Raw genomic sequence first — 24,874 nt, 5'->3', positions numbered from 1 at the left:
CGTGGTCAAAAATATGTGCACTAATGCTAGTTTTGTATTATAGACTGAGTTATGACTCGTACCCTTCGTCATTCCATAGCCCCACATTCAAAAGATGAAAAGACTTCGTCCTTGATGAACAGAAATCATTTTTATTGTGGCATGTTTTGCCATAAATGCGCTCCCTCTCTCTCTCATATGTTTTGCCACATATGTATATATATATGTTGGAAGGATAAACATTATATAATGTTGGAAGGAGAAACATGAATCCATGACCTCCAAGTTGCATTAAATTATTATCATATAATCTCAAAAAGTAGTTTACAATTTTTTTTTATATTATTAAAATTAAATAAGAATATATATATATTTTTTCAAGGAGAGGACCCATATGCCTTGGCTCTTTCAATCCCCTGGCCATAAGATTGGATACCCTATCATAAATAAATAAATAAAAAGATTTTAGAAGTATTTAAGGAAAATATGTTATGTTGAATTTAAAATGATGTGTTGAAGTTTTGGACATTTGCATCTTTGTATATATGGGTTGGGTTCTAGTGAGTGACACATGAGAAGACACATGATCCCGACCACATTGACACAAAATCCAATGATCGAGACTTATAGTATTTGTATAACACACATCACGAAAATAGTTATTTTGATAAATCTCAAACGACGTATTTTGTACTTAAATGATTGGGACTATGTGTTTTTTCCATAAGTCATTGGAAACATATAGGATCAGGAATAGGTGATTCATGGATAAATAAATGATCATGACTGTTAAAACACAAAATAAAATTGTTGAAAATCATATGTATCCCTACAATACATATCCTAACAATATAACCCTATGATAAAAACCAACAACTGAATTATCCGTATTAACATTTTTGTTTTTTGATAATGAAGGATATTCAGGCCAACTTACGCACACCAAACTAGTCCCTACACCCTACTCCCAGGCCTTGGTTACTCCTCTATTAGATAGCTTTCCAGTGTGTGTCTACCAAAGTATTTTTTTTTATAGGTAGTGGGATTCGAACTTGCATATTAACATTTTCATTCATACGTTTTTCCACGAGTCACCCGAACTTGATCCAATATCGATACTTTATACAATCCGATTGTTATATAGTGTATTGTCCATCCTTAAAGTTATTTTAAAAAAGAGTTCAATCTACGCTTATATACTTTACTTCAATGAAACATGCCTTGAATTTAAAGAAATGAATACACACACAGTTTCTTTAAGAACTAACTTAGAAAAGTATATATTTGTTGGAATCAAACTTTGAGAGTTAGGTAAAAAGTGAGATTCAAATAAAGTCAAAAGTTCAAGGACAATTATTTAAATTTTCATAATTCAAGGGGTGTAATTCTTATAAAAAGCTAATTAACTAAGGATGAAAGTAAAGAATGAACCTCTGAGGATGATAGAGATGAAATGACCTTGGACTCATAATGTAAAAGAAGAAAAGCACGCTGTGGTCCCCATTTCCACCCAACGAGGAATCCGTGTCAGAGAAACCTACGTCAAGCACATAAATAGTTAAAAAAAAACTGTCGACTCTGTAGAATCACATTACTAGGATAAAAATGGGAAAATAAAAATAATAATATTTTTTTCTCTTTAGATTCTGACCGTTAGATGCTCCATAAATCTCGACAAGGACATAATATCGAATCTTTATTTATGTGGTATAAATAAACAACTAATTATTTTCCCGCCAACGACTATTATTTTTTATTTCCTTTATTGCCCTTAGAAGATAAAGAAATGTGGAAAAGATGGTCTGACGCCCCCACACAGGGACGTAGCCACGTGACGATGTCTGTCACAATTTGATAAGGCGAGGATAGCGATGATCAGAGTGTACACGTGTCAAATTTTCATTGGAAAAGTTCACACGTAATCGTACGAAAAGATGTTGACGTATTTCTAACGTCGTACGGACAAACAATTTTAATATATATCTATATTTTTGCTCATGGTCCAAAAAAGTATGAAGTTCTGGCTTTTTTCAACATCGTGGCCGCTTTTTATTGGCTATTGAATTTCTGTTGTTTCCACCTGGCTTCAGATATTTTTGTTTAGAGCACAGAACCATAGATGCTTCTTGCACGTATCTCGATGAAAAGCATTTGTGATTTATAGACATATCCACATCAGGAATATCTATGAAAGGATGTCAATATCTATCAAGAGGAATTGGCAAGGGGATGATTTTGAATTAATATTAAATTATAGGTTTTGTTAATTAAAGTGCAATAAAATATACTTTGGGAATAAACATCTGAGGCTATTTTGCTAAAAATAATTTTTTTTTATTGTAAGGATATTTTTTATACAAAATTTAATTTTCAAAGTGTATTTATTATACTTTAAGCCCACGAAAGTAATATCCAATTTATTAAATTTAGAGTAGATTAATAATGTTTAATTCAATCCTACTTGACGAATTATCATATCATATATATGTATATTATATATGAGTTGCGACACACAATCTTAACCTAATGATTGAGATAAATCTTAGAGATCGATAATGTATTCTTGAGATGTAATTTTTATCGCAATCGTTGAATCTCACAAATACATGAGCCTATTGATCCCCGAATCATTATATATTTGGACGTATGATTTTATAAATATTATATATAATAAAATAATTAAGTTTAGGCTCATTTGATCATTTTTGAACTAAGGAGGAGCTTGAATTTCTATTTTTGATGAAGAGTAGTATCAAATGATTCTAAATCACTTTAAAAATTGCACATTTTTCTCTTTTTATATAATTTTAAAAAAAATTCTATTTTAATTCAAATTGTTTAGAGTCGTTAAGCTAAGTAACCAACAAGTGTTGGACGAAGTAACCAAGGTCACCTTCCTAAAAATAAGAGATCTCGAATTCAAATCACCTTACTTTTTACTTAACAAACAAAAAAAAAAAAATTTAAGCTTAATGTATATAGGTTTGATAAGGGTTAGTGATAGTCCAGAGTATAATTCACCTATTTAGGATTGGGTTAGGACTAATTCAAACTCAACTTAAATCAATCCATAAATGATGGTCCTAAACATATATCCCACTTATGGTTAATATATATTTATATAGGATACAAATCGATGATCCATGAAGATGCCATTTAGTTAAGTGGTAAAAACTTGAGGAGAGTTGATCTCATGATTTGGATTCAAATTCCGTTGAACCCACTTCAACTCCTTTAACCACTAACACCTTGTTTGCCTAGGAAAAAAAAAAAAAAAAAAAAAAATTCCTAATGACTCATAAAGAATGGTTCATGAAGAAACCCACATAATCCTAACTATCTAACCACAAAATATGATGATTGATATTTATTCTCGTGATAAGTATCTTTGTGATGTTCTTATCAAGATACATATAAATCTGAACCATTCGATTTCGTGTTTAAACGTTCAGGATCATGTGTTTTGTAAGGAGTCATTCTTCATGAGTCACAATCTGTTAAAAAATAATGGGTTTAAGATTAGTTTGACACAGATCTCGAAATATCTTTTATTTAATCAAAGGGGCAAGATGTGAGCATCATGAAGTACCCTAATGTTTTCTGAACCATGTAATACCTCCCATTACTTTGCGGAGGAACCAAGTTTTGGAACCTCTCTCTCTCTCTAGCTTTCTCTCTCTTCAAAGTTCAAAATTTAACAAAAAAAGGTTAAAAAGAGAAAGATGTGGCTGTGGACCTTTTGGTCTTTATATCACCATTTTTTCCTTTTTTACCCAATCAAGTTAGAAACTTCGGAGGAGGGATGAATAAGGAAAGTTGGCATTCTTTGGTTGTTTTCTGATTTTCCAGATCAAGATCAGAGAGAGAGAGAGAGAGAGAGAGAGAGAGAGAGACTAAGACCAACCCAAAACATCTTCTTCTCAAAAGTGAGATCAAGTTATTTTTAAGTTCTTCCATGTCTTATCTTTAAGAGAGCACAGCTGTGTTTGATTTTCTTACAGTTATTCTGATCGTTATTACAGTTATTCCATATAAAAGGAGAAGATATGGTGAGAGGGAAGACGCAGATGAGGCGTATAGAGAACGCTACAAGCAGGCAAGTTACCTTCTCAAAGCGTAGAAATGGGTTGCTCAAGAAAGCTTTTGAGCTTTCTGTTCTCTGTGATGCTGAAGTTGCTCTTATTGTCTTCTCCCCAAGAGGAAAACTCTATGAGTTTGCAAGCTCAAGGTATGTTAATTTTTATTTTTAAAACCTTCTTTGAAATTATATATTAATGGATCCCTCACCCCTCTTTCCCATCTACTTATTATTTATAATTTAATTTCCATTACTCCTTTTAATTAATTATTTATTTCCTTAGTTTTGTACTCTTTTGTACTATAATTTCAGCCTTGTATAGTTTTATAGCTCGTGAGTTGTGACTGAAAACTGTCCTCTATATTTCTCTCTTTTTTTCTGTGTAGAAATCTGAATCAAATCTCTATTTTTTATTTTATTTTCCTTTTTATACTCTTTATTTCTTTCCTGTTTTTTTTTTTTTTTTTTTTGATATGCAAAAGATTTTTATGATGTACTTGTTTTTTGAGTACTTGTTCTTCATGGGTTTCTTAATTTTTATTTTTATTTTCTTTTTTGTAAAAGAAGAAAAATTAGGACAACCCTTTATCAGATCTTGGTTCCTGAGTCCTTGAACAACACTTGGTGCAAACCATTAAAGGGATCTTCAAATTCTTTGGTGGGTAAAATTGCAGATGATCAGAAATGATTCTCTTAATGTTTAGAGGATCATTTTAATGAACACTAGCAATCCTTGTTTGTTCCTTCTGGGCAAAAAAGAAAACATACAAAACCAACTTGGGTTCTTCAGCCATCTTGGTAAGAGTTTTTGGTCTTTTAAGGGGCTTGAGTACACTTATAATGTAAAATATATATTATTCTGGCCAAAGCGGGGAGCCTGTTTTGTACTCTTTTGTTTTGGCGCTTCATTGCACCTGCGACTGTTAGGTACTTTCTTGATTAATTCCCATACATTATACTGATTTTTTTTTTTTTTTTTTTTTTTTTGAGTTTTCCAAAAATGAATGGGGCTTAGATATTGTTATATAAAGTTATTGTTTCAATAATGAAAAATGGGATAAGGGTTTTATTTCAACGATTCAATATTCAAAATCATTCCATTTGAAATCCTTTGTAGTTCATAAGAAGTTTTCGTTTACAAGAGTGATTTAGTTTTGTCATAATAGCTTATAATGGCTATTAGGGGTACAACCCTACAAGTTTCATAAATTATAAGATGGGTTTTGTTATATTTCTGTCAAGTCCTATATCAAGATGAAAGATTAGAGATTCCTATATTACCCAATTTCATCTATATTTTAGGACTGTGGAAGTGGATGAGAGTAAATGACAACTCATTTTCTTACAAGGAAAGATGGGACAAATTGATGGATGATTGTAGTTGGTGATATCTAAACCATAGTATAAATTAAGAGATTGTTGTTGCATCTTTACCATAAGTGATGGTTGTCTTTTAACATTCCTTGTAGCTAGTATTTCATGTTTGCACTATCCCTTTTGCTGTTTGCACTATCCCTTTTGCTTACATTGATTTTCTTTTGAGTAAAACTGAGATTGATTACATGTCGGTGTTTCTATATTATGGACATAGTGGCCATGAATTAGGGGTCAACTAAATGAATCTTGTTCCTTCATTCCACTCTATCCAAAGTCAAGTATTTTGTTACTGAGAGTGAATCCATATCTGCTTTCATGGTCCCCATCTGTATTTCTTTTGGTATTTGTCTCGCACTTTTAGGACCTTTAACTTCAATATTTATTCTAATAGGTCTGTTAATCGTTCTTCATTGAACGTGCCTATACCATCTTGTCAACAGTTGTTGTATGTACACTATAGATAATCTTGGCAAAACTGAGTTGCAATTAAGAATAACAACACTAAATATATTATGGAAAGTATATGTTAATAGTTAAAAGTGAATACTTGTAATTACATACTAAAATTGTTCAAGATAAACTTTCAATTTCAAGAAATATTTGCTGGTGCATTCAACTTTCAGTTTACTTTTCTTTATTGCAAGATAACCGACTAGATTAGGACACAAGAGTAGAATAATTTGAATAAAGGTTAGAATTCAACTTTCCTAATGTCAAAACTTGCACCAATAAATGAAGTAGATTCTTAATTAAATTCATAACCAATAGTTGGTAATATCACATGAAACTTAGGAAAACACAATATTTGTAGTGTATGATCTTGATGCTCAAGAATGAAAGAATATTTTTTCTTGATGTAGTAATGATCAGTTCAACTTAGGGGTCACCCGCTTTTAGTTGATTTACTAAGTAGCATTTATTTCTATGAATATTTCTAGGAATTCCTTACAAATATATCCATATGAAACCTGTACCGATCTCTGGGAAACTTATGTTTTCCTCTTTTCTCTTTTGTAAGATAATTTGATGCTAGAAATGTATATGTACATTTGATTAGAAACTAACTTATTGGATCTCATATCCCAATAAACATTCTAGTAATATTCAAGTAAATTTCCAAATTTACTAGAACATTTGATAATTTCTTGTGGCCCGAAGAAAATTCTCAGTGTAGGGGTTAGCACTTTTGTCGTGAACATGTCTACTCTAGTTCATCAATTTTGTTGATTGATGAATATTCTGAAGCTACACTATTGTTTTATTCAAGTGAAGAATGGACTCTTACTGGTATTACTATCTTCAATCCACCCCGATTAATCTTTTAATCGATCGAATAATTCTGAAAGTCAAAATGATAGTTGAAAAAACTTAGTTAAAGCTTTCATTTGCTTGTGTATCCTGAAAGTTCATTGGTTCTACATCAGATTCCTGAAGATTACAAACGAAACTACATAAATGGGGATTAAAAGTGACAAACCTATCAAATAAAAAAAAGAATAGAAAAGAAAAGAGAGAGATCAACACAAAGAATCCATTGATAGGTGAGATAATTTCTCATTCCCAATAGGAACAACTATCATTTTGTCCATGCTTTTCAAAGCAAAAAAAGTCACTTCTGTGCTTTATGCACACTTTTTGAAATTATAGTACCTGCAGCCAAGTTTGGATTCAACTGAGTCCAAAAGAAATAAAAAAAGAAAAGAAAAAGTAAAACGAGAAAACATACAGTGACGTAGGGAATGGAAATTGTATACGCATCAACTTCAACTGTATTACAACAAGGTAAATGGTAAGATCATTTTCTCATATCCTAGAACTATATGGGAAATTGTGATTTATTGTAAGCCCACTCTCATCATATCTACTTTTGTTTGGACTAATTTAACTCACCCAAGTTAAGCATAAAATAGCTAATAATGACCATTGAGAGATTCAAATAACTAGAGCAAGGCTAGCTAAGATTGCTTTCACAATACAAAATAAAAATTAAAAAATCATTTCATAATGACCGATTCTTCGGTTTCCCAGATACAAATCAATAGTTTCTTTGATTAGGAACAAAAATAATGATATGGGTATCCTATCCGTTTCTTTAAATTTGGTGCATGTAATGGGGGGGAAACAATCTTAAGCACAAGCTTGACTCAATTTTTTGTTGTGCTCAGACAATTTATACATTGGCTTTTGAGAGATTGAGCTTGATTAAGGGGTGTTAGGCCTTCAGACAACTTAAGCCTATAGTTGGTAAAGTTTGAGCCTGATCCAATTTGAGAATGTTGTCTCAAACCACTCCACTTGACCAAAGGTTGAGGGTTTTGAATTTGAGAATGTGGAGAAGATAAACATAGATCTGTTGAGGGAACAATCTTAAGCACAAGCTTGACTCAATTTTTTGTTGTGCTCAGACATTGGCTTTTGGGAGATTTAGCTTGATTAAGGGGTGTTATGCCTTTAGACAACTTAAGCCTATAGTTGGTAAAGTTTGAGCCTGATCCAATATGAGCATGTTGTCTCAAACTACTCCACTTGACCAAAGGTTGAGGATTTTGAATTTGAGAATGTGGAGATGATAAACATAGATCTGTTGAGGGAACAATCTTAAGCACAAGCTTGACTCAATTTTTTGTTGTGCTTAGACAATTTATACATTGGCTTTTGGGCGATTGAGCTTGATTAAGGGGTGTTAGGCCTTCAGACAACTTAAGCGTATATTTGGTAAAGTTTGAGCCTGATCCAATTTGAGAATGTTGTCTCAAACCACTCCACTTGACCAAAGGTTGAGGATTTTGAATTTGAGAATGTGGAGATGATAAACATAGATCTGTCGAGGGAATGATGGCATTGATAATACAACCATGGTGGTTGCAAGCAAGCTTTGATCAAATATGGTGAATCATTGTTGGGTCATGGGAGACAACATTGGTTGTGGTGGTGAAGCACATGGTGGCGTAGATGAGTTGCATGGTTGACTGATGAAAATTTTCAATTCCCCATCACATGAATCCCATGAATATAGGTTCTAGAGCCTTAAATCAAATCAGAACTAGATCTAATAAATATAAATAATAAAATTATAAATCACATTCCTAGTCATTGGATTTGGCCTTTGATATCCTTGATAATTGAACACGAGGGAGTGATTTCTCCTACTCTTACATAGCTCAATCAATGGGACTTCAGTGCATATGTGAGAAAAGGGATACAATGCATATCTAGAGAGATTTTTAGTGTTCCAAATCCTAAGCAATCTTCCGACTCCATTTTTCCTCGTTAAATTGCATTGTGACCACATGTAAAGAATTTTAGAAAAACAAATGTAATATAACTAAATTACTGAAATATTTTACATGATGTACTTGGCGAGGTGACAACCTGCCATCACACGGGGTCCACCATGAGAAAATTGATGCTTGTATTGGGTTCCTCCAAAGCAACAACTTTTCCAATTTGAATTCAACCTAGAATTCAAATGCATCCTAGATTTTATGGTGAAAAACAATTGTGTGTAATCCCCAATCAACACAGCAAGCTCAAATTTGAAAATAAATGCTAGGTTTCCTTGACAGTCTAAAAGAAGTTCATTAGCGTATGCGGGAATTCTCTAAAAAAGAAAAAGAAGAGATTAAGTTGTTTTGAATACATACTACATAGCTTTTCACAAACCACACACTCAAGTATTCTGATCAAATGTAAGATAATCAGGTGGTTGTTCCATATACACCTGTTCTTATAAATCCCCTTGTAAGAAAGCATTATTTATATCCAGTTTATATTAAGGACATTCACGACATACTACCACAGATAGTAGAGCTCAATAGAATTAAGTCAAGCAATGATGGGAAAAGTAATCCACCCCAAATGTATGATATATCCTTTGATAACCAAGCTTGCCTTTAAACGCTCAACAGATCCATCAACTAAATACTTGACGTTGTAAATGACAACTAATAGTTTACTTCCTAGGAAGTTGAGTTAGATCCCATGTATGATTTTGGTGAAGAGCTGTCATCTCCTCATCCATAGCCAATTTCCATCCATGAGAAAAGAATTTATATGTATAAGAAGTATGATCATAGACAACGGACTAGGTGAATGAAAAATTCCAAAATAAATGAGACACCCTATGATGAGAAACAAAATCCACAATCAGATTATTAGTGCATGTACAAGTACCTTTCCATACAACAATAAGAAGATCACCAAACGAAACAATCAAGGTAGAATGATGCTCAATAGAAGTTGGGGATTGAGATGAGACAGATGTAGTATGAGATAGTCCATATGGAACTACTGCATGTGAAGTAGTACGCTCATAAACACTCAAAATAACACTAGTGGGCACATCTGGAATGATGAGAGGAGTAACATAGGGAAGAATAACAGGTGGTAACTCCCCTTATCATGGAAGCAAAAGATCTAAGTTGTAGGACTCTTGATGTAATAAAAAGAAAGTAGTGGACTAAAAAAAGTAACATCAACACTAACATAATTACAATGAGTTGGTACAATAACAAAGATACCCTTTCTAAGTACAAGAATAACCCAAAAAGATACACTTAACCGACCGAGGGGTCATGACCATGATCAAAGGACACACATCCAAACATCCAAGGAGGAATCATAAAATGAGAAACATTGGGGTATGATAGTAAGAAATGTTATTGACCATCTAGAACTGATGATGGCATACAATTAACCAAATGGAAAGCAATTAGAACATCATCCCAATAAGGTTTCGATACATGCATATGAAACATAAGAGAACAAGTAACATCCAATAGATGACGATGTTTGCATTCAGCTACACCTTCTTTTGGGATGTATGAATACAAGATGTCTAAAGAAGAATGCAATGATCATAACAAAAAATGTGAATATAAGATTGCATGTATTCAAGAGCATTATTTGAGAGAAGAATTTTGATAGGCTTGCCCAATTGAAACTGAAATTTCGTTATAAAAGGCTGTAAAAACATATGGTAATTCAGATAGATCTTTCAACAAGAATAGTCGTGACATTCTAGAAAATGTTGTAGAAAAACTCCCAACGACGATTAAGATTGATAAACTATGAAGATTAAAACAAAGCGCACAAGAGATTTACGTGGTTTGACAAAATTGCTAATGTCGACGGGCGGCGATGATAATTCTTAATTTATGAAAATTGTGAAAATACAATGCTTTTTAGGATTTCTAAACTTGGAATATATATGGCATCATAGGGAAAAACACTTTTTTTAATTATAAAAAAATGCCCCCAAAAGTATATAGACTCCTAAATCAAGCCAATTCTTGAACTTTGGCCTAGAATTTATTTATTTATTATTTTTTTTTTTTTTTGGGGGGGGGGGGAGGGGGGGCGGAGAATTCGTTCCCCTTTGGGGCTTGTTAGCCTCCACACCTCGGTTGCAAGATACCTAAAAAAAGCTCAAGTTAGGACCATAAACCAACAAATCTCCACTTGGCCCTAAACTTTCAAAAGTACTTCGACATCATCCCAAACATAACACTATTGTCGTCAGCATCTCGAAGGTGCTCAAACATGTAGAACATTGATCAATTTTAAGCAGTGCTCAAAACTTGATCGTTGGAAGCGCTTTCGTCATTATATCAATCGGATTATCCTTGGCACTCACCTTCTTCAAAGTAATCTTTCCATCTCCGATAATTCACCGTATAAAATGAAATCGAATGTCTGTGTTTGGTACGTGCATGATGAACTTGGTTCTTTACCAAGTGAATAATACTTTGGTTATCACAATGGACATAAACATTCTTCATAGAGGTCCCCAAATCACCAACTAAACCATGAAGTCATAACTCCTCCTTCATTGTCTCAGCGACTGCCATGTACTCTGCCTCCATAGTAGATAAAGTAATATTTGATTACAACATAGATCTCCAACTAATTGGGCCATTGGCTAGTGTGAAAACATAGCCTGTAGTGGATCGTCTCTTATCCAAGTCATTTGTATAGTCAGAATCTACATAACCTCCGACATAAGTTTATAAACTATCGTCCCATTGATACACCAAAGGGGTTCAAGGTTGCTAGTAAATAAGGGTATGTATGCAAACTAAAGAAGTCGTCCCATTCATGCTTATCCAACTCTACGTCAAACTATGCAATCATGGCCAACAAAATCCTGATAGAAGTATATTTCATCACAGGTGAAAATACCTCATTATAATATATATCCTCTTTCTAAGTAGAGCCCTTGGCAACCAACTGAGATTTGTATCTCACATCATTCACCCTTGGAGAACCCTCATTCTTTGCATTCACCTAGTTGCACCCAAGTGCTTACTTCTCATTGGTTAATTGAACTAGATCCCATGTTTGATTCTTGTGAAGATAATTCATCTCCTCATGGCATTTTTCCACTCTTCACACTGGCTGTCATTAATTGCCTTTTAGAATGTAGACGACTCATCACATTTAATAGTGAGTGCATAAACAACCATATCCTCAGACTCATAACGAACTGGAGCCTTAAGTGCCCACTTGGGTCTACCATTTGCTAAGGACTATTGTTGTTGTTGAACATCTTCTACCTCAACCTGTTCAGCAACAATCTTAGCTGATGCCTTAGGAGTACTAAGCTTCACTTCCACAAAATCCCTCTTATTCTCTTCAACTATCCCATTCTACTTACAAGAAGCTTGCATTAAAGATTCATCAAATGTAACATCTCTACTGACCACTAGTGTATGCAAATTTGGACACCATAACTTGTAGCCCTCGACACCATTTGCATAACTTAAGAAGATACCCTTCTTGGCCCTTGGATCAATCTTACTTTCATTGACATGAAAATAAGGAAGACATCCAAAACCTTTAAGAAATCTATAATCAGCAGGTTCACCATACCATACATTATGAAGAGTTCTGCATTTTATACCTGTAGACTGTGATCTATTGATAAGGTAACGTGGTATATTAACTATCTCATCCCAAAAATCTTTACCCAACCCTACGTTGGATGGCATACATCGTGCCTTTTCTAAAAGGATTCAATTCATCCGCTTCACAACCTCATTCCGTCGTAGTGTATCTGTCATTGTGAAGTGTCTAGCAATACCTTCATCCTTACATTGCTTCAATAATACCCCATCCTTTTACGCTACACCATTACTGGTCCTCAACCACTTGATCTTCTAGTCAGTTTGATTTTCAACCACTGCCTTCCACTTCTTGAATGTTTCAAACACTTCATCCTTGTTCTTCAAGATATATGCACATACCTTGTGTGAGAAGTCATTAGTAAAAAAAAATAAAATATCTAGATCTTCCCTTTGATACATCTGAGTGAATGGAATGTTCCCTTTGTCTTGCATATTGCTTTGCTGAATTTCACCCTAGTCTAGTTACACAGTATTCACAAAAATCCAACTGACATGTCTTCTCACCACCAAGCAAACCTTGTTTGCTCAATTTAATCACCCCTCTTTCACTCATGTTCCAAACACATATGCCATAAACTAGTTGAGGCTGAATCTCTATCCCTAGATGTATCCACTACCTTCTTATTACTGTGCTCCCAGACAAAAGGTACAAATTTCCCGTCTTGCTACCCGTCATCACAACTAGAGTACCACATACAATCTTTAAAACTCCACCTTTTGCCACAATCTTGCAACCATTTGAGTCTAAAGCACCCAAAAATAAAGTTATTCATATCGGGTACATGGCGTACTTATAACAAGGTCCTCACAATACCATTGTGCTTCTTGATCTTGATTATTCTTATCCTTACTGTCTTGCAGGCCATATTGTTACCCATCAAAACAGTAATAGTGTATCACCATTCACATCTGTGTATGCTGCAAACTAGTCCTTGTTAGGACACATGTGATAAGAGCAACCTGAATCCAAAATCCAGCCCTTTGACGAGAGATCACTGCGAGAAGTTACCGATAGAACATTTATGTCATCATCTGAACAGTCGTCTTCCATATCGACTATATTAGAGGATATAAACTTATTCTTCTCTTACCCTTAAGTTTAACACAATCCTTCTTAAAGTGACATTTTGTGCGGTAGTAGAAGTACTCCACCTCCTTATGATTTCTAGATTTAGATCTGGACTTATTCTTCTTTAATTTCTTTTCACCTGTCCTTCCCGAACAAAGAGACCCTTGCTTGATTTTCATTACTAAGAGCCTTTTTTTTATATATATTCATTTGAAAGAAGTGATGTTGTAACATCATCCAAAATAATGGAATCCTTCCCATAGAGCAAGGTCGTTACTAGATGCTCAAAAGAATTGGGAAGTGAAGATAAAAGGATTTGGGCCTTATTATCGTCATCCAATTTAACTTTAATATTCAATAATTCAGAAATAATCTTATTGAATTCATTGATAGTAGTAGTCATAGGCATACTTTCCTTCAAATGAAACGTATAAATTGTTTCTTTAGGTGTAATTTATTAGTGAGAGATTTGGTCATATATAGGCTTTCAAACTTTGATCATGTCGATGTTGTAGATTTTTCATCCATCACGTTGTATGAGAAGAATTGTCGAAAGTAAATTGTCAAGTCTCTAATTAGAGCTTGGCAAATGTTTATAATAATAAAAGACTGAATGGACAAAAATGCCTTTACATAGAAATAATAGAATTAGAATACCAAATAAACTACTATTTTCCAATACTCCCCCTCAAGTTGGAGCAAATATATCAACTAAGCCCAGTTTGACAAGATGAATTAGAGATAAAAAGGACCAACAAACATTGTCAGCATATCGGCAAGCTGTTCTAAAGAAGATATAAGGACTGTTTGAAGAGTAGCAGATCGAACTTTCTCCATGATGCCCCAATTTTATATACCATAGAAGCACGTAACTAGAGTTGTGGTTTTCATGAATAACGTCACGTCTCACGAGGAGATCGAATCACGCACTAGTGCCACGTTGGCTATAAAGGGACATACAAGCGTGCAATGCAGTGTAATTTAAACGTGCTAGTGGGGTGTGCAAAATATGGTAGGGTGTGCCTAAGGCATTTTTCATATAAAGGGGCCCGTGGGGTAAATCAAACGAACAACATATGGATATCACATAAACATTGATGTAAAATCCATAGCATCAAAATCTAGATCAAGGCATGCACATAAATATGTATATTAGATGGACAATCAATTAGTATAATACAAAGAATAATCAATCAGACCCAACATTAAACTAGGCACAAAAGCCCCATTTTTATTTTTATTTATTTATTTCATTTTTTTTACATGAACAAAATAAAAATACTTTTTTTTTTTAATAAAAGCAAATTGATTTTTGTTTAACCAAGGAAAAAACAAAAAAAAAACCCTTTCTTTTATAGAATTTAAAAAAAAAAAAGAGAATTTGTTTATTTATTTATATGTATATATCTATATATATTTATGTATATACATATATTTTTGTTTAAAAGTGCTACTAATTATTTAACGAAACATAAAAACACTGCCTATTAAATAAAAAAAGAAAAATTCTATTGCCACACCACAATTATAAAAAAATTTTAATGTTTTTTATATGTATATATATACACATATTTTTGTATAAAAAATATTACTAATTATTTAAAGAAACCTAAAAACACTGCCTAATAAAAAAAGAAAAATTCTTCTACTGCTACACCAAAATAACGAAAAGAATTTTTTTTTATTAAAAAAATCCCATGGCTCTTCATCTCAATCCCTATCATTCCATCTTCAATTCATTATTATTTTTGAAAATTTAAAATTATTATGGGTCACCAAACGTGACCCTTGATTAAGACCCTAGAAAAGTCACTAAGAAATAAAATGTCTACAAAAAAGTTACCCAAAATTTACAATTATGCCAAAAGAATTTTAAAAAATAAAATAAATATAAAATAAAATAAAAAGAAAAAAGAAAATTAGGCCAATTTTGCAATGGACCAAGATTTTGAATTTTTCAAGTTTGATCCTCAAACTATCTCCAATGGAGTTGTCTCTGAAAGCACCCTCGACCCGTGGGTGCAGATCCGCTTTTTGTTTTTCGGGAGTCGCTACCTAATTTTACGGTTTAAGAACTAAAACATGACTCCAAATGAATAAAAAATACTTAACTACAAAAAAAATGGGTCTGGGGATCATGTTACGAGAATGGAAGGTGTTAAGCACCAATCTCGTCCGGCAAACGTCGATATTTACGTTTCCCAAAAATTTTATATTGCAAGAGAAAATAGTCTAAAAATTAAAATAAAAAAGATTGCCTTCTTTACCTGGGCGATTGCGATGGTTGATTCCCTCAGAAACTGTCGGAGAGCGTTCTTTGTGTGAATCTTCCTACTTTTATCTCCGTCGTTAGATTTATTTTCGATATCCGAGATGAGGTTTTTATTTCCTAAATCTGTATATTTACTAGTTTTTCTGAGTGTTATAAGAATTTATGGGTATTTTTTAGGTGAAAAAGTAGGATTTGGGTGTTAGATATGGATTTGGGACTTTAGATTTAGGATTTTGAGAAGTCTTGGGAGAGTTTTTAGCTTCTCTTTCCTAGGATTTTTCTTGACCACTTAATTTAGGTAGTGAGGTCCTTTTTTAAAGAGCTTTTGGGAGATTAGGGTTTGGGATTAAGTCACTTAGAGATAAGATTAGATTGTTTCAATGAGGGTTTAATTAAGTTTTATTTGAATTTTGACTCAACGTAAAATGAAGATATTTTTAGTTTTTGGATTACTTCCCAATGGAGGGTTCTTTATTAAATATTATGTGGGCCCCACTTAAATAAATGGGCTACCATTTAAAATTTAACCTGTGAGCTTAATTAATTAATTTTATTTGTTCAAAAATTTCAATTTAATTTATTAAAATAATACATTAATTAAAATCTATTGATTTTGAAAATGTTCCAACAGATTTGACATACATCCATGGACTATATATCACACCAAACTTCAATCTTTATACTTTCCAATTGAGAATCTCACCAATCATCTCTTGCTAATCTGAACTTCACCTCCTTTTTTGAACAAAGAATTTTTGTATAGCTTTTGATGTTTTTCAGTCTCTGACTTCAACTTGTCTACCATTCCTTTGGCTACCGCTTCTTCACAACTACCCCAACCAATCAACGTGATACACTTTTTGCCTTGATGGTGCAAATAGTATTAAGAAGTCTTCATTTAGCCACTGATTATCTAGGAGATTCTACTCGACTATCAAGTCACATACCTCCTAAGGAATTGAGTCATATATGTCATTGTCATAGATAAGCTATTCTTCTTCATATTTATTTATAAAGTTCACCCTGATCTTGTTTTTCTACATATATTTATGTAGACCTGTGAAGAGGAGAGTATAACAGAGTAGAGACAGTCTAAAGAGAAAAACTGAAATGAATTGAATAGGACTAACTTGATACATAAACAAGGAAACTGATCCTATTATATAGGATCTGATACAGACTCCTATTGTAACTAAACAGCTACAATTGTGGCTTAAAGATTGCCATGTTATTGGACTAGTTCAACTAGGACCCCTACTGACTTGTTCTTCCTGAATACTAGCTCAGACTCTAACAATACTAGCTCAGACTCTAAGAACTTAATACCATTCTAATACCCTCCCTTAAACTGATGAGAAAAAACACATTAGTTTACGAAGCCTTGACGCAAGACCCTCCCGTAAGTATGCAAACACCTAGTAATGATCGAAGCTTCTCAAACACATTAATTTTCAGGACTTTGGTGAAAATATCAGCAACCTGATCTTCACTCTTGCAGTATTGGAGAACTATTGTTCTATCTTTGACAAGATTGCGCAAGAAATGGTAGCGCACATCAATATCCTTGCTTCGTCCGTGTTCAACTGGATTTTTAGACAACTTTATCACTGAGTTATTGTCACAATACACTAGAGTGCTCCCCTCTTGATGAAATTGCATCTCGCTTAGCATTCTTCGAAGCCATATAGCTTGACAAGCGCAATTGGCTGCAGCGATGTACTCAGATTCTGTGGTGGACAGGGAGACAATACTTTGTTTCTTTGACGACCAAGAGATAGCTCCTGTACCCAGCATAAAAGCATATCCGGAAGTGCTCTTCCTATCATCCAAATCTCCGGCATAATCACTATCTGAAAAACCAATCAAATCTGAAACAATTCCACTCTTGTATATAATACCAAGATCAGTAGTACCACGCAAGTAGCGTAGGATTCACTTGGCTGCATTGAGATGAATTTCTTTCGGATGCTCCATATACCTACTGATGAGGCTAACAGCATGCATAATATCTGGTCGAGTTGCAGACAAGTACATGAGACTTCCTACAAGCTGCTTGTACAAAGTGCTATCAACGGCATTTCCAGGAGGATCCTTTACCAATTTAACACCTATTTCAACTGGCGTTCGAACTGGATTGCAATTCTGCATCTCGAATCGCTCCAGTATCTCACGAGCATACTTCTTTTGTGAGATAAATATCCCTACATCAGATTGGATCACCTCAATACCAAGGAAATAATGCATTAAGCCCAGGTCTGACATTTCAAATTCCCCGATCATCGAACTTCGGAAATACTGGAACATGGAAGGGTCATTCCCCGTGTAAATCAAGTCATCTACGTACAAGCACACAAGTAGAAAACTCCCTCCCGATTCAGTTTTAACAAACAGAGTAGGCTCATATGGGCACTTCTGGAAACCAGCTTTGATGAAGTACGACTCTATACGGTTGTACCAAGCGCGTGGGGCTTGTTTCAGTCCATACAAGGCCTTACGGAGTCGATATACCTTCCCTTCATTCCCCTTCTTCACGAAGCCAAGGGCTTGATCAACGTAGACGGTCTCCTGGAGATCTCCGTGTAAGAACGCTGATTTGACATCCATCTGAAAAATTTGCCAAGAATTCTGGGCTGCTAAGGCTAGGATCATCCTTATAGTTTCTAGTCTTGCAACCGGGGCAAACACGTCTTCATAGTCAATGCCTTGCCGCTGCTTGTACCCTTTCGCGACCAACCTGGCTTTATACTTGTCCACGGTGCCTTCTGTGGTTAACTTGGTCTTGTATACCCACTTCACAGCTATCGGTTTCTGATCACGTGGAAGGTCGGTTAACTCCCATGTCTTGTTCTTCTCGATAGCATGAATTTCTTCATCCATTGCATCTTTCCATTTTGGATCTTGCACAGCCTGAGTGAAGGAGACCGGATCACAGTGTCCAAGTAAAGCTACTTGAGAGAGCATATCACCTGTGAGTGAGGCATCATGATTAGCTAAGAAAGCTACATGATCAACCGAGTCTACTTCAGCAAATTTTGACACTCTATAGTCTTGAAGCCATGCTGGTTGACGCTTGATACGCTGAGGGCGAGGCTGCTGTTCACTTGGAGTTTGATCCTCAACTCTAAGGGAGTTTTGCAAAGGCGAAGATGGATTTGAGAGCTGGTCTGTATCAGAAGCACTTGTATTGCTTTGAGGGCTGGCTGTAGTAAGGCTTTGGGGCTGCAACTCCTCAGAAATATGGAGATCATTACCAATGGCTGTAACTGAACTTTCACCTTCATCCATATCAAAATCAGCAAGTATTTGCTGCCCCGAAGAAGTAATACCCCAAGGCCACATATGTGCTTCATCAAAAATGACATCTCGGCTGATGATACACTTCCGACTAATGGGACTGTACAACTTATAAGCTTTAGAGTGTTCACTAATGCCAAGAAAAATGCATTTCTCACCCTTGTTATCGAGCTTCTTCCGCTTTTCATCTGGAATATGGGCATAAGCAATACACCCAAATACTCGCAAGTCAGCAACGCTAGGCTTCCTTCCGCTCCATGCTTCTTATGGAGTCATATTCCTTACAGCCTTAGTAGGACATACATTCAATAGATGAACACTCCATAGCACAACTTCAAGCCAGAAAGTTTTTGGAAGCTTTGATGTCCTCAACATGCTACGCACCATGTTGAGGATGGTGCGATTTTTCCGCTCGGCTACCCCATTCTGCTGAGGGGTGTAAGACGCCGTGAGCTGTCTACGAATGCCATGCTGTGCACAAAAGCTCTTGAAGGCATGTGAGGTATATTCTCCTCCGCGATCTGATCTGAGAATTTTAATTGGCAATCCAACCTCCTTTTCTACAAGGGCTTTAAATGTCTTAAAGATAGACAAAGCTTCCGATTTTGCCTGCAAGAAATATACCCTGGTTTTCCGCGTAAAATCATCAATGAAAGTGATGAAGTATCGATTTTTACCATTGGAATGAGGAGTAATCGGGCCACAGATGTCGGTATGAATCAGCTCCAAAGACTTTTTTGCTCTCCATGCTTTCCCTTTCGGAAACTTATCACGATGTTGTTTGCTAACAACACAGTCTTCACAAAATGATGGATGGTGGTCTATCTTTGGAAGGCCTTTCACCATGCCTTTGTGATAAAGAAGCTTCAAGGAACTGAAGTTAAGATGACCATATCGTAGATGCCATAACCAGGAATGATCATCAACGATACTAGCAAGACATGGAAGATCATCAGAGTCTAAATGCAAGGGAGTCAAACGATTCTTGGTGATTTGGACCTGGGCAAGAAGACGTTCTTGTGGATCTTCTATCTGACAAAAGTCATTCTTAATGATGAAAACATACCCATCCTCTTGAAGCTGACCGATACTAAGCAAATTGCTCTTCAAATCTGGGACATAGAAAACACTCGAGATAGTTCGAGTACTGTGATCTTTAGCCCGAAGTTTCACATCGCCAAATCCCATAACAGAAACCTTTGAATGATCTCCAAACTTTACAGAAGTTCGAACGGTTTCATCCAAGTTTGAAAACAAGGATCTATCTCCGGACATGTGATTACTTGAACCGCTGTCTAAGTACCACATGTTTGAATGGCTATCTTCTACAGAATGATAAGCCATTAAAAGAGCAATTTCTTCTTCTTTTTCAGCAAAATTGGACTTCTCGCTTTTCTCTTTATATACCTTAGCCGTGCAAGTTGAACGGTAATGGCCATACCTGTGACACCGGTAGCACTTAATATTGAACTTATTGCTGGATTTCGATTCCTGGGCTCCTCCATTGGGATTATCACTGCCACGTCCAGCTCCATTGCCATGACTTGCACCTCTTTCTCGTCCCCGACTAGAACCTCTGCCTTTAGAATTTTTATGGCTAAAAAACAAGGCTTGTTCGGACGTCTCATGTTGGTTCATTCTCTGCTCATGAACCAGCATAGAACTCTCCAATTCATTGATGGAGAGGGTATCCAAATCATTGGATTCTTCAATGGAACACACCACATACTCAAACTTTGGAGTCATCGACCGCAAAATCTTCTCAATGATGACAATATCTGTCATTTTGTCACCATGTATACGCATCTTGTTTGCAATAGCCATCGTTCTTGAGAAGTATCCTGAAACGGTCTCTCCAGATTGCATACGAAGAGTCTCAAATTCTGAACGAAGAGCTTGAAGATTCGCACGTTTCACCTTGGCTGTTCCACGATACTTCTTCTTCATCGAATCCCAGATTTCTTTAGAAGTATCTCTTGCTAGAATCGTCTCTAAGATCGACCGATCAATGGCTTGGAAAAGAAAATTCTTAGCCTTCAAGTCTTTCAGCCGTCTCTGCTCCAATTCAGTTTTCTGAGCATTTGTCAATGCTCCTAGGGCTTCTGCATTTACTGGTTCACCGACACCAAATTCAACAATGCTCCAGTACTCCTTCGACCTCAGAAAATTCTCCATGAGCATACTCCAATGGTCATAGTGACCATCGAAACGAGGAATAGAGGCTTGCACAAAATACTCTCTCTCAGCCATTGAAACACAACAAGACCGGCTGAATAACAACTCTCCTGGCTTGCTGAAATCACCAAACAAGGCTCTGATACCAGTTGTAAACCTGTAAAGAGGAGAGTATAACAGAGTAGAGACAGTCTAAAGAGAAAAATTGAAATGAATTGAATAGAACTAACTTGATACATAAACAAGGAAATTGATCCTATTATATAGGATCTGATACAGACTCCTATTGTAACTAAACAGCTACAATTGTGGCTTAAAGACTGCCATGTTATTGGACTAGTTCAACTAGGACTCCTACTGACTTGTTCTTCCTGAATACTAGCTCAGACTCTAACAATACTAGCTCAGACTCTAACAACTGAATACCATTCTAATAATTTATGGGCTAAATGCCCTTTTTATCCACTTTAAGAACACGGGATTGACCACCAATACGATTCCTTTCACGTGGGGCATCCATGCGTTCCCTTGGTCCTCCTTCATTTTTTGGGTTTGGGCGTTCAGTAGATCGTAAAGTAGTCACTTATCTTTGGTGGTTCCAACTCTTGAAATCCTTTCAAATCTCTTAAAAGAAGTCTTCTTCAGCTTTTCTTCAGCCTTATGAGCTATTTGACATGTTTCCTCAAGTCTATTTTGGTGGTGCTGGACAATCTTGTCACGAATCGTTTGCTTGGAACCACTCAAATATCTTGTTACTAATTGATCTGAAACATTGGTTGAAAGTTAGAGAACAATCAAGAGGCAAATTTATAGAGTTTCAACTACATTTCATCGCAAGTATTAATTCACCGTTTTCCTCTCTGTTGACGACTTAGTTTGTATTGTTTCCATCAAAATAAAGGCATGTCCACTGAGTTCTGTGGTGACGAACCATACTTCTCTTTCCTCCAACAATTCTCTCCTTTCATACAAAGTCTCCAAGGAAGCAACCCAATCTCAATAAATCTTACAGTGAGGCTTACCATCAAAATTCTGTACATCGACTTGGATGCTCATGTTGACACTTTCTTTGGCATGAGCAAGGCAATCCATCACCCAATTAGGTGGTTGTTGGGCATGATTTGATGGGGCAAGAGTTGAGTTTGAAGAATCTGAAAAGTTCCTACCATTGGGTTCTTCCAGGATTTATCGCTTTCTAGATTGTTTCTTGTCTCTTGTGTAGGTACTCAACGCAACACTTTTCCATGGAAAATGCTGTAGATAGCCTCATAAATCTTGTCATAGAGATGGGTTCATTGCCTAAAGTGATGCGGGTAGTTTGATTTCTAGTCCCTGCGCCATCACAATTCAAATTTCCACCAAAAATTAAACTTGCTTTGGTAACTCTCAAAAATCTAACTTACTTCGGTACCACTTAATATAGTCCCAAAAGAAAGAAAGAAAGAAACATAATTTAGCTAAATGGGATATCTTTAATGATAACAAAGATCACAAATTACAGAATGGGATCCAAAGATCGATTCAGGAACCACTCGCAAGACAATAAAACTCCAATCTTGACTTATTGTCATTCCCAATAACATGTCCTCGTTATTTGGTGGGGTGACTTATTGCGCCTACCACAACTTTAGCTCATTCTAATGGAGCTAACATTTGAGAAAATCTAATTAGAAAGATACTAATTGAATGATAATGATTCCATATTAAATATTCTAGATGTTATGCACCATAACTTTCCTAATCTCTGGCAACTGAACCACAAGTTTGATGAGCCCGTAATGTTTGAGCGAATTTAGTATGTTGTGGCAGCTGATGTTGAATTATCATTAGATCTAATTTGAATTTTCAATAATTGTTTTGATCTTATGCCATATTTCAATGCATTTTCTTATTGTTGAAATGTTTAATTTATTGGTTATTTATTTATTGTTGTATTTGTCGATGCTTCAGCACCCGTAAGACGATAGAACGCTATCAAAGGCACACAAAGGACGTACAGATCAACATTGGTGGAATGGAAGAAAATATGCAGGTCCGGCCTCATTTAGTCCTCATAGGAACATAAATTTTCAAATATATCTGACGGGTCATTTGAATTATTTTTTTCTCATTTGAGGTTCATATATCTAGTCTTTAAGTTAGGAGTATATTACTCAATTGGTTTCATGTGCTCTCTAAATTTTACATCAAAAGGGTTATATCTTGCAATGGTGCAATTCTACAATAAACATGCATGGAGTGCTTTCTCCTGATTTTCTGAGAAACAATTGGGCTTTAATGCAGCATTTGAAGTTTGAAGCTGCGAACATGGCAAAGAAGATTGACCTTCTTGAAGCTTCGAAACGGTTCAAACACTAGATTGAAACCTTAGCACTTATAATATTGTTTGTTGTTTCTATTTCATGCCAAGAATTCTGATGTAAGTGATCATAAACTTCAAATTGGGTTCTTTTAGGAAGCTTTTGGGAGAAGGTTTGGGATCATGTTCTATAGAGGAACTGCAACAGATGGAGACTCAATTAGAGCGAAGCCTAAGCAACATCAGGATGAGAAAGGTACGTCATAAACCTTGCAAACTTGATTTCCAAAAGCTTAATATTAAAGAAACAATTAACTGATGATTAACATTCTTGATGTTTTCTATATTTCAGACTCAGTTATTTATTGAGAAGATTGAGGAACTAAAAGAAAAGGTAAATTGTATCGTAGATTGTTTGAAATGCATGCGTTAATGTTATTTTGGTAGAAAATTATAACAGAATTTTGTTCAGAAATTCACTTATCTAATGCTTTCTTTATGAAGATTGCTAACCTTTTGTTTGTTACTTTTTTTTTTTTTCGGTATTTTACATTCAGGAGAGAATCCTATTGGAGGAAAATAAAATGTTGTGTGAGAAGGTAAAGTTATTGTCTCTTTTTTATTTGGTTTCTTGCATCAAAGGATTTTGAGGTAGTATGATTATGGAATACTATGGGGCAGTATGAATGGGTTCTAATTTGTTCCTCAATAACTGATGAAATCGTGTCTAGAACATCTCAGCAATCCTTACTGATGAAAGAATAGTGTTGATTTCAGTGTGGGGTGCTACCAGGACAAGAGTTGAAGCAACAGCTACTAGAAATTGCCCCATTCAGTCAAAATAGTCAAAATTCTGATGTGGAGACCGAAATTGTTCCATACAGTCAAGATAGTCAAAATTCCGAGGTGGAGACTGAATTGTATATTGGACAGCCTACACGCTATCCATCGCATCAAGGTTGATGACTGGTAATGATCAAGTTTAGCCCTCAAAATAAAAATCAATTTGGAGGCTTTCAAGGTGTTTCTTCTTCCTTTTTTTTTCTCGTAATGTCGAATAATAGCAACACATTATTAGATGCACATGCTTGCCATAAATTATGGGATAATATGGTTTGATTGTATGTTTGCTAGTTAAAAGATGAGTGAGGAAGATGGCAAATAGATGTCATTGGAACCACATAAATATTTGTCTTAATTTAACCATGTCGTGTTTGTGTTCTACAACAAGAATCTGATTTCTCATTTATTACTCATCTATAACGAAAATCTCATGTGCCAATTTTATCCAAAGGCTACACTCAGTTTCAAACTCACGACCAAGAGGAGCATACTCTTGTCACTTTGTCTTACCGAGCCACACCCTTGATGGGTCTATAATGGCATAATATGCTATACAATTTTCTCTAAAATATTGAGAATTGAT

At 35.2% G+C, this 24,874-nt stretch overlaps 1 protein-coding gene across 2 annotated transcripts; it reads left to right on the top strand.

Annotated features, from left to right (window-relative positions):
* Positions 1-3,741: 3,741 nt before the first annotated feature.
* LOC147389605 (MADS-box protein SOC1-like) lies at positions 3,742-24,652 on the top strand. Of its 2 annotated transcripts, none has more exons than XM_086419227.1 (8): positions 3,742-3,905; positions 4,002-4,207; positions 23,100-23,181; positions 23,433-23,494; positions 23,605-23,704; positions 23,801-23,842; positions 24,006-24,047; positions 24,226-24,652. In XM_086419227.1, the coding sequence occupies exons 2-8, from the start codon at positions 4,026-4,028 to the stop codon at positions 24,409-24,411; spliced, it is 696 nt and encodes a 231-aa protein (XP_086275353.1). In that variant the 5' UTR covers positions 3,742-3,905; positions 4,002-4,025; the 3' UTR covers positions 24,412-24,652. The 2 variants fall into 2 exon arrangements, with proteins under 2 accessions (XP_086275353.1, XP_086275354.1); XM_086419228.1 differs by having other exon boundaries at positions 3,752-3,905; positions 3,981-4,207.
* Positions 24,653-24,874: the final 222 nt, after the last annotated feature.

Source organism: Akebia trifoliata, chromosome 12 (assembly GCF_017979445.1).
Source record: "Akebia trifoliata isolate Shusen 1 chromosome 12, ASM1797944v1, whole genome shotgun sequence".
Taxonomy (NCBI): Eukaryota; Viridiplantae; Streptophyta; class Magnoliopsida; order Ranunculales; family Lardizabalaceae; genus Akebia; species Akebia trifoliata.
This window is presented reverse-complemented; position numbering and strand designations above follow the sequence as displayed.

What these genes read in the sequence shown, in the direction of transcription:
- LOC147389605 (XM_086419227.1), top strand. Translation starts at nt 4,026, where the DNA reads ATGGTGAGAGGGAAGACGCAGATGAGGCGTATAGAGAACGCTACAAGC. An exon ending in GCAACATCAGGATGAGAAAG is followed by an intron (nt 23,705 to 23,800) that starts GTACGTCATAAA and finishes TCTATATTTCAG; the next exon opens with ACTCAGTTATTTATTGAGAA. An exon ending in ATAAAATGTTGTGTGAGAAG is followed by an intron (nt 24,048 to 24,225) that starts GTAAAGTTATTG and finishes TGTTGATTTCAG; the next exon opens with TGTGGGGTGCTACCAGGACA.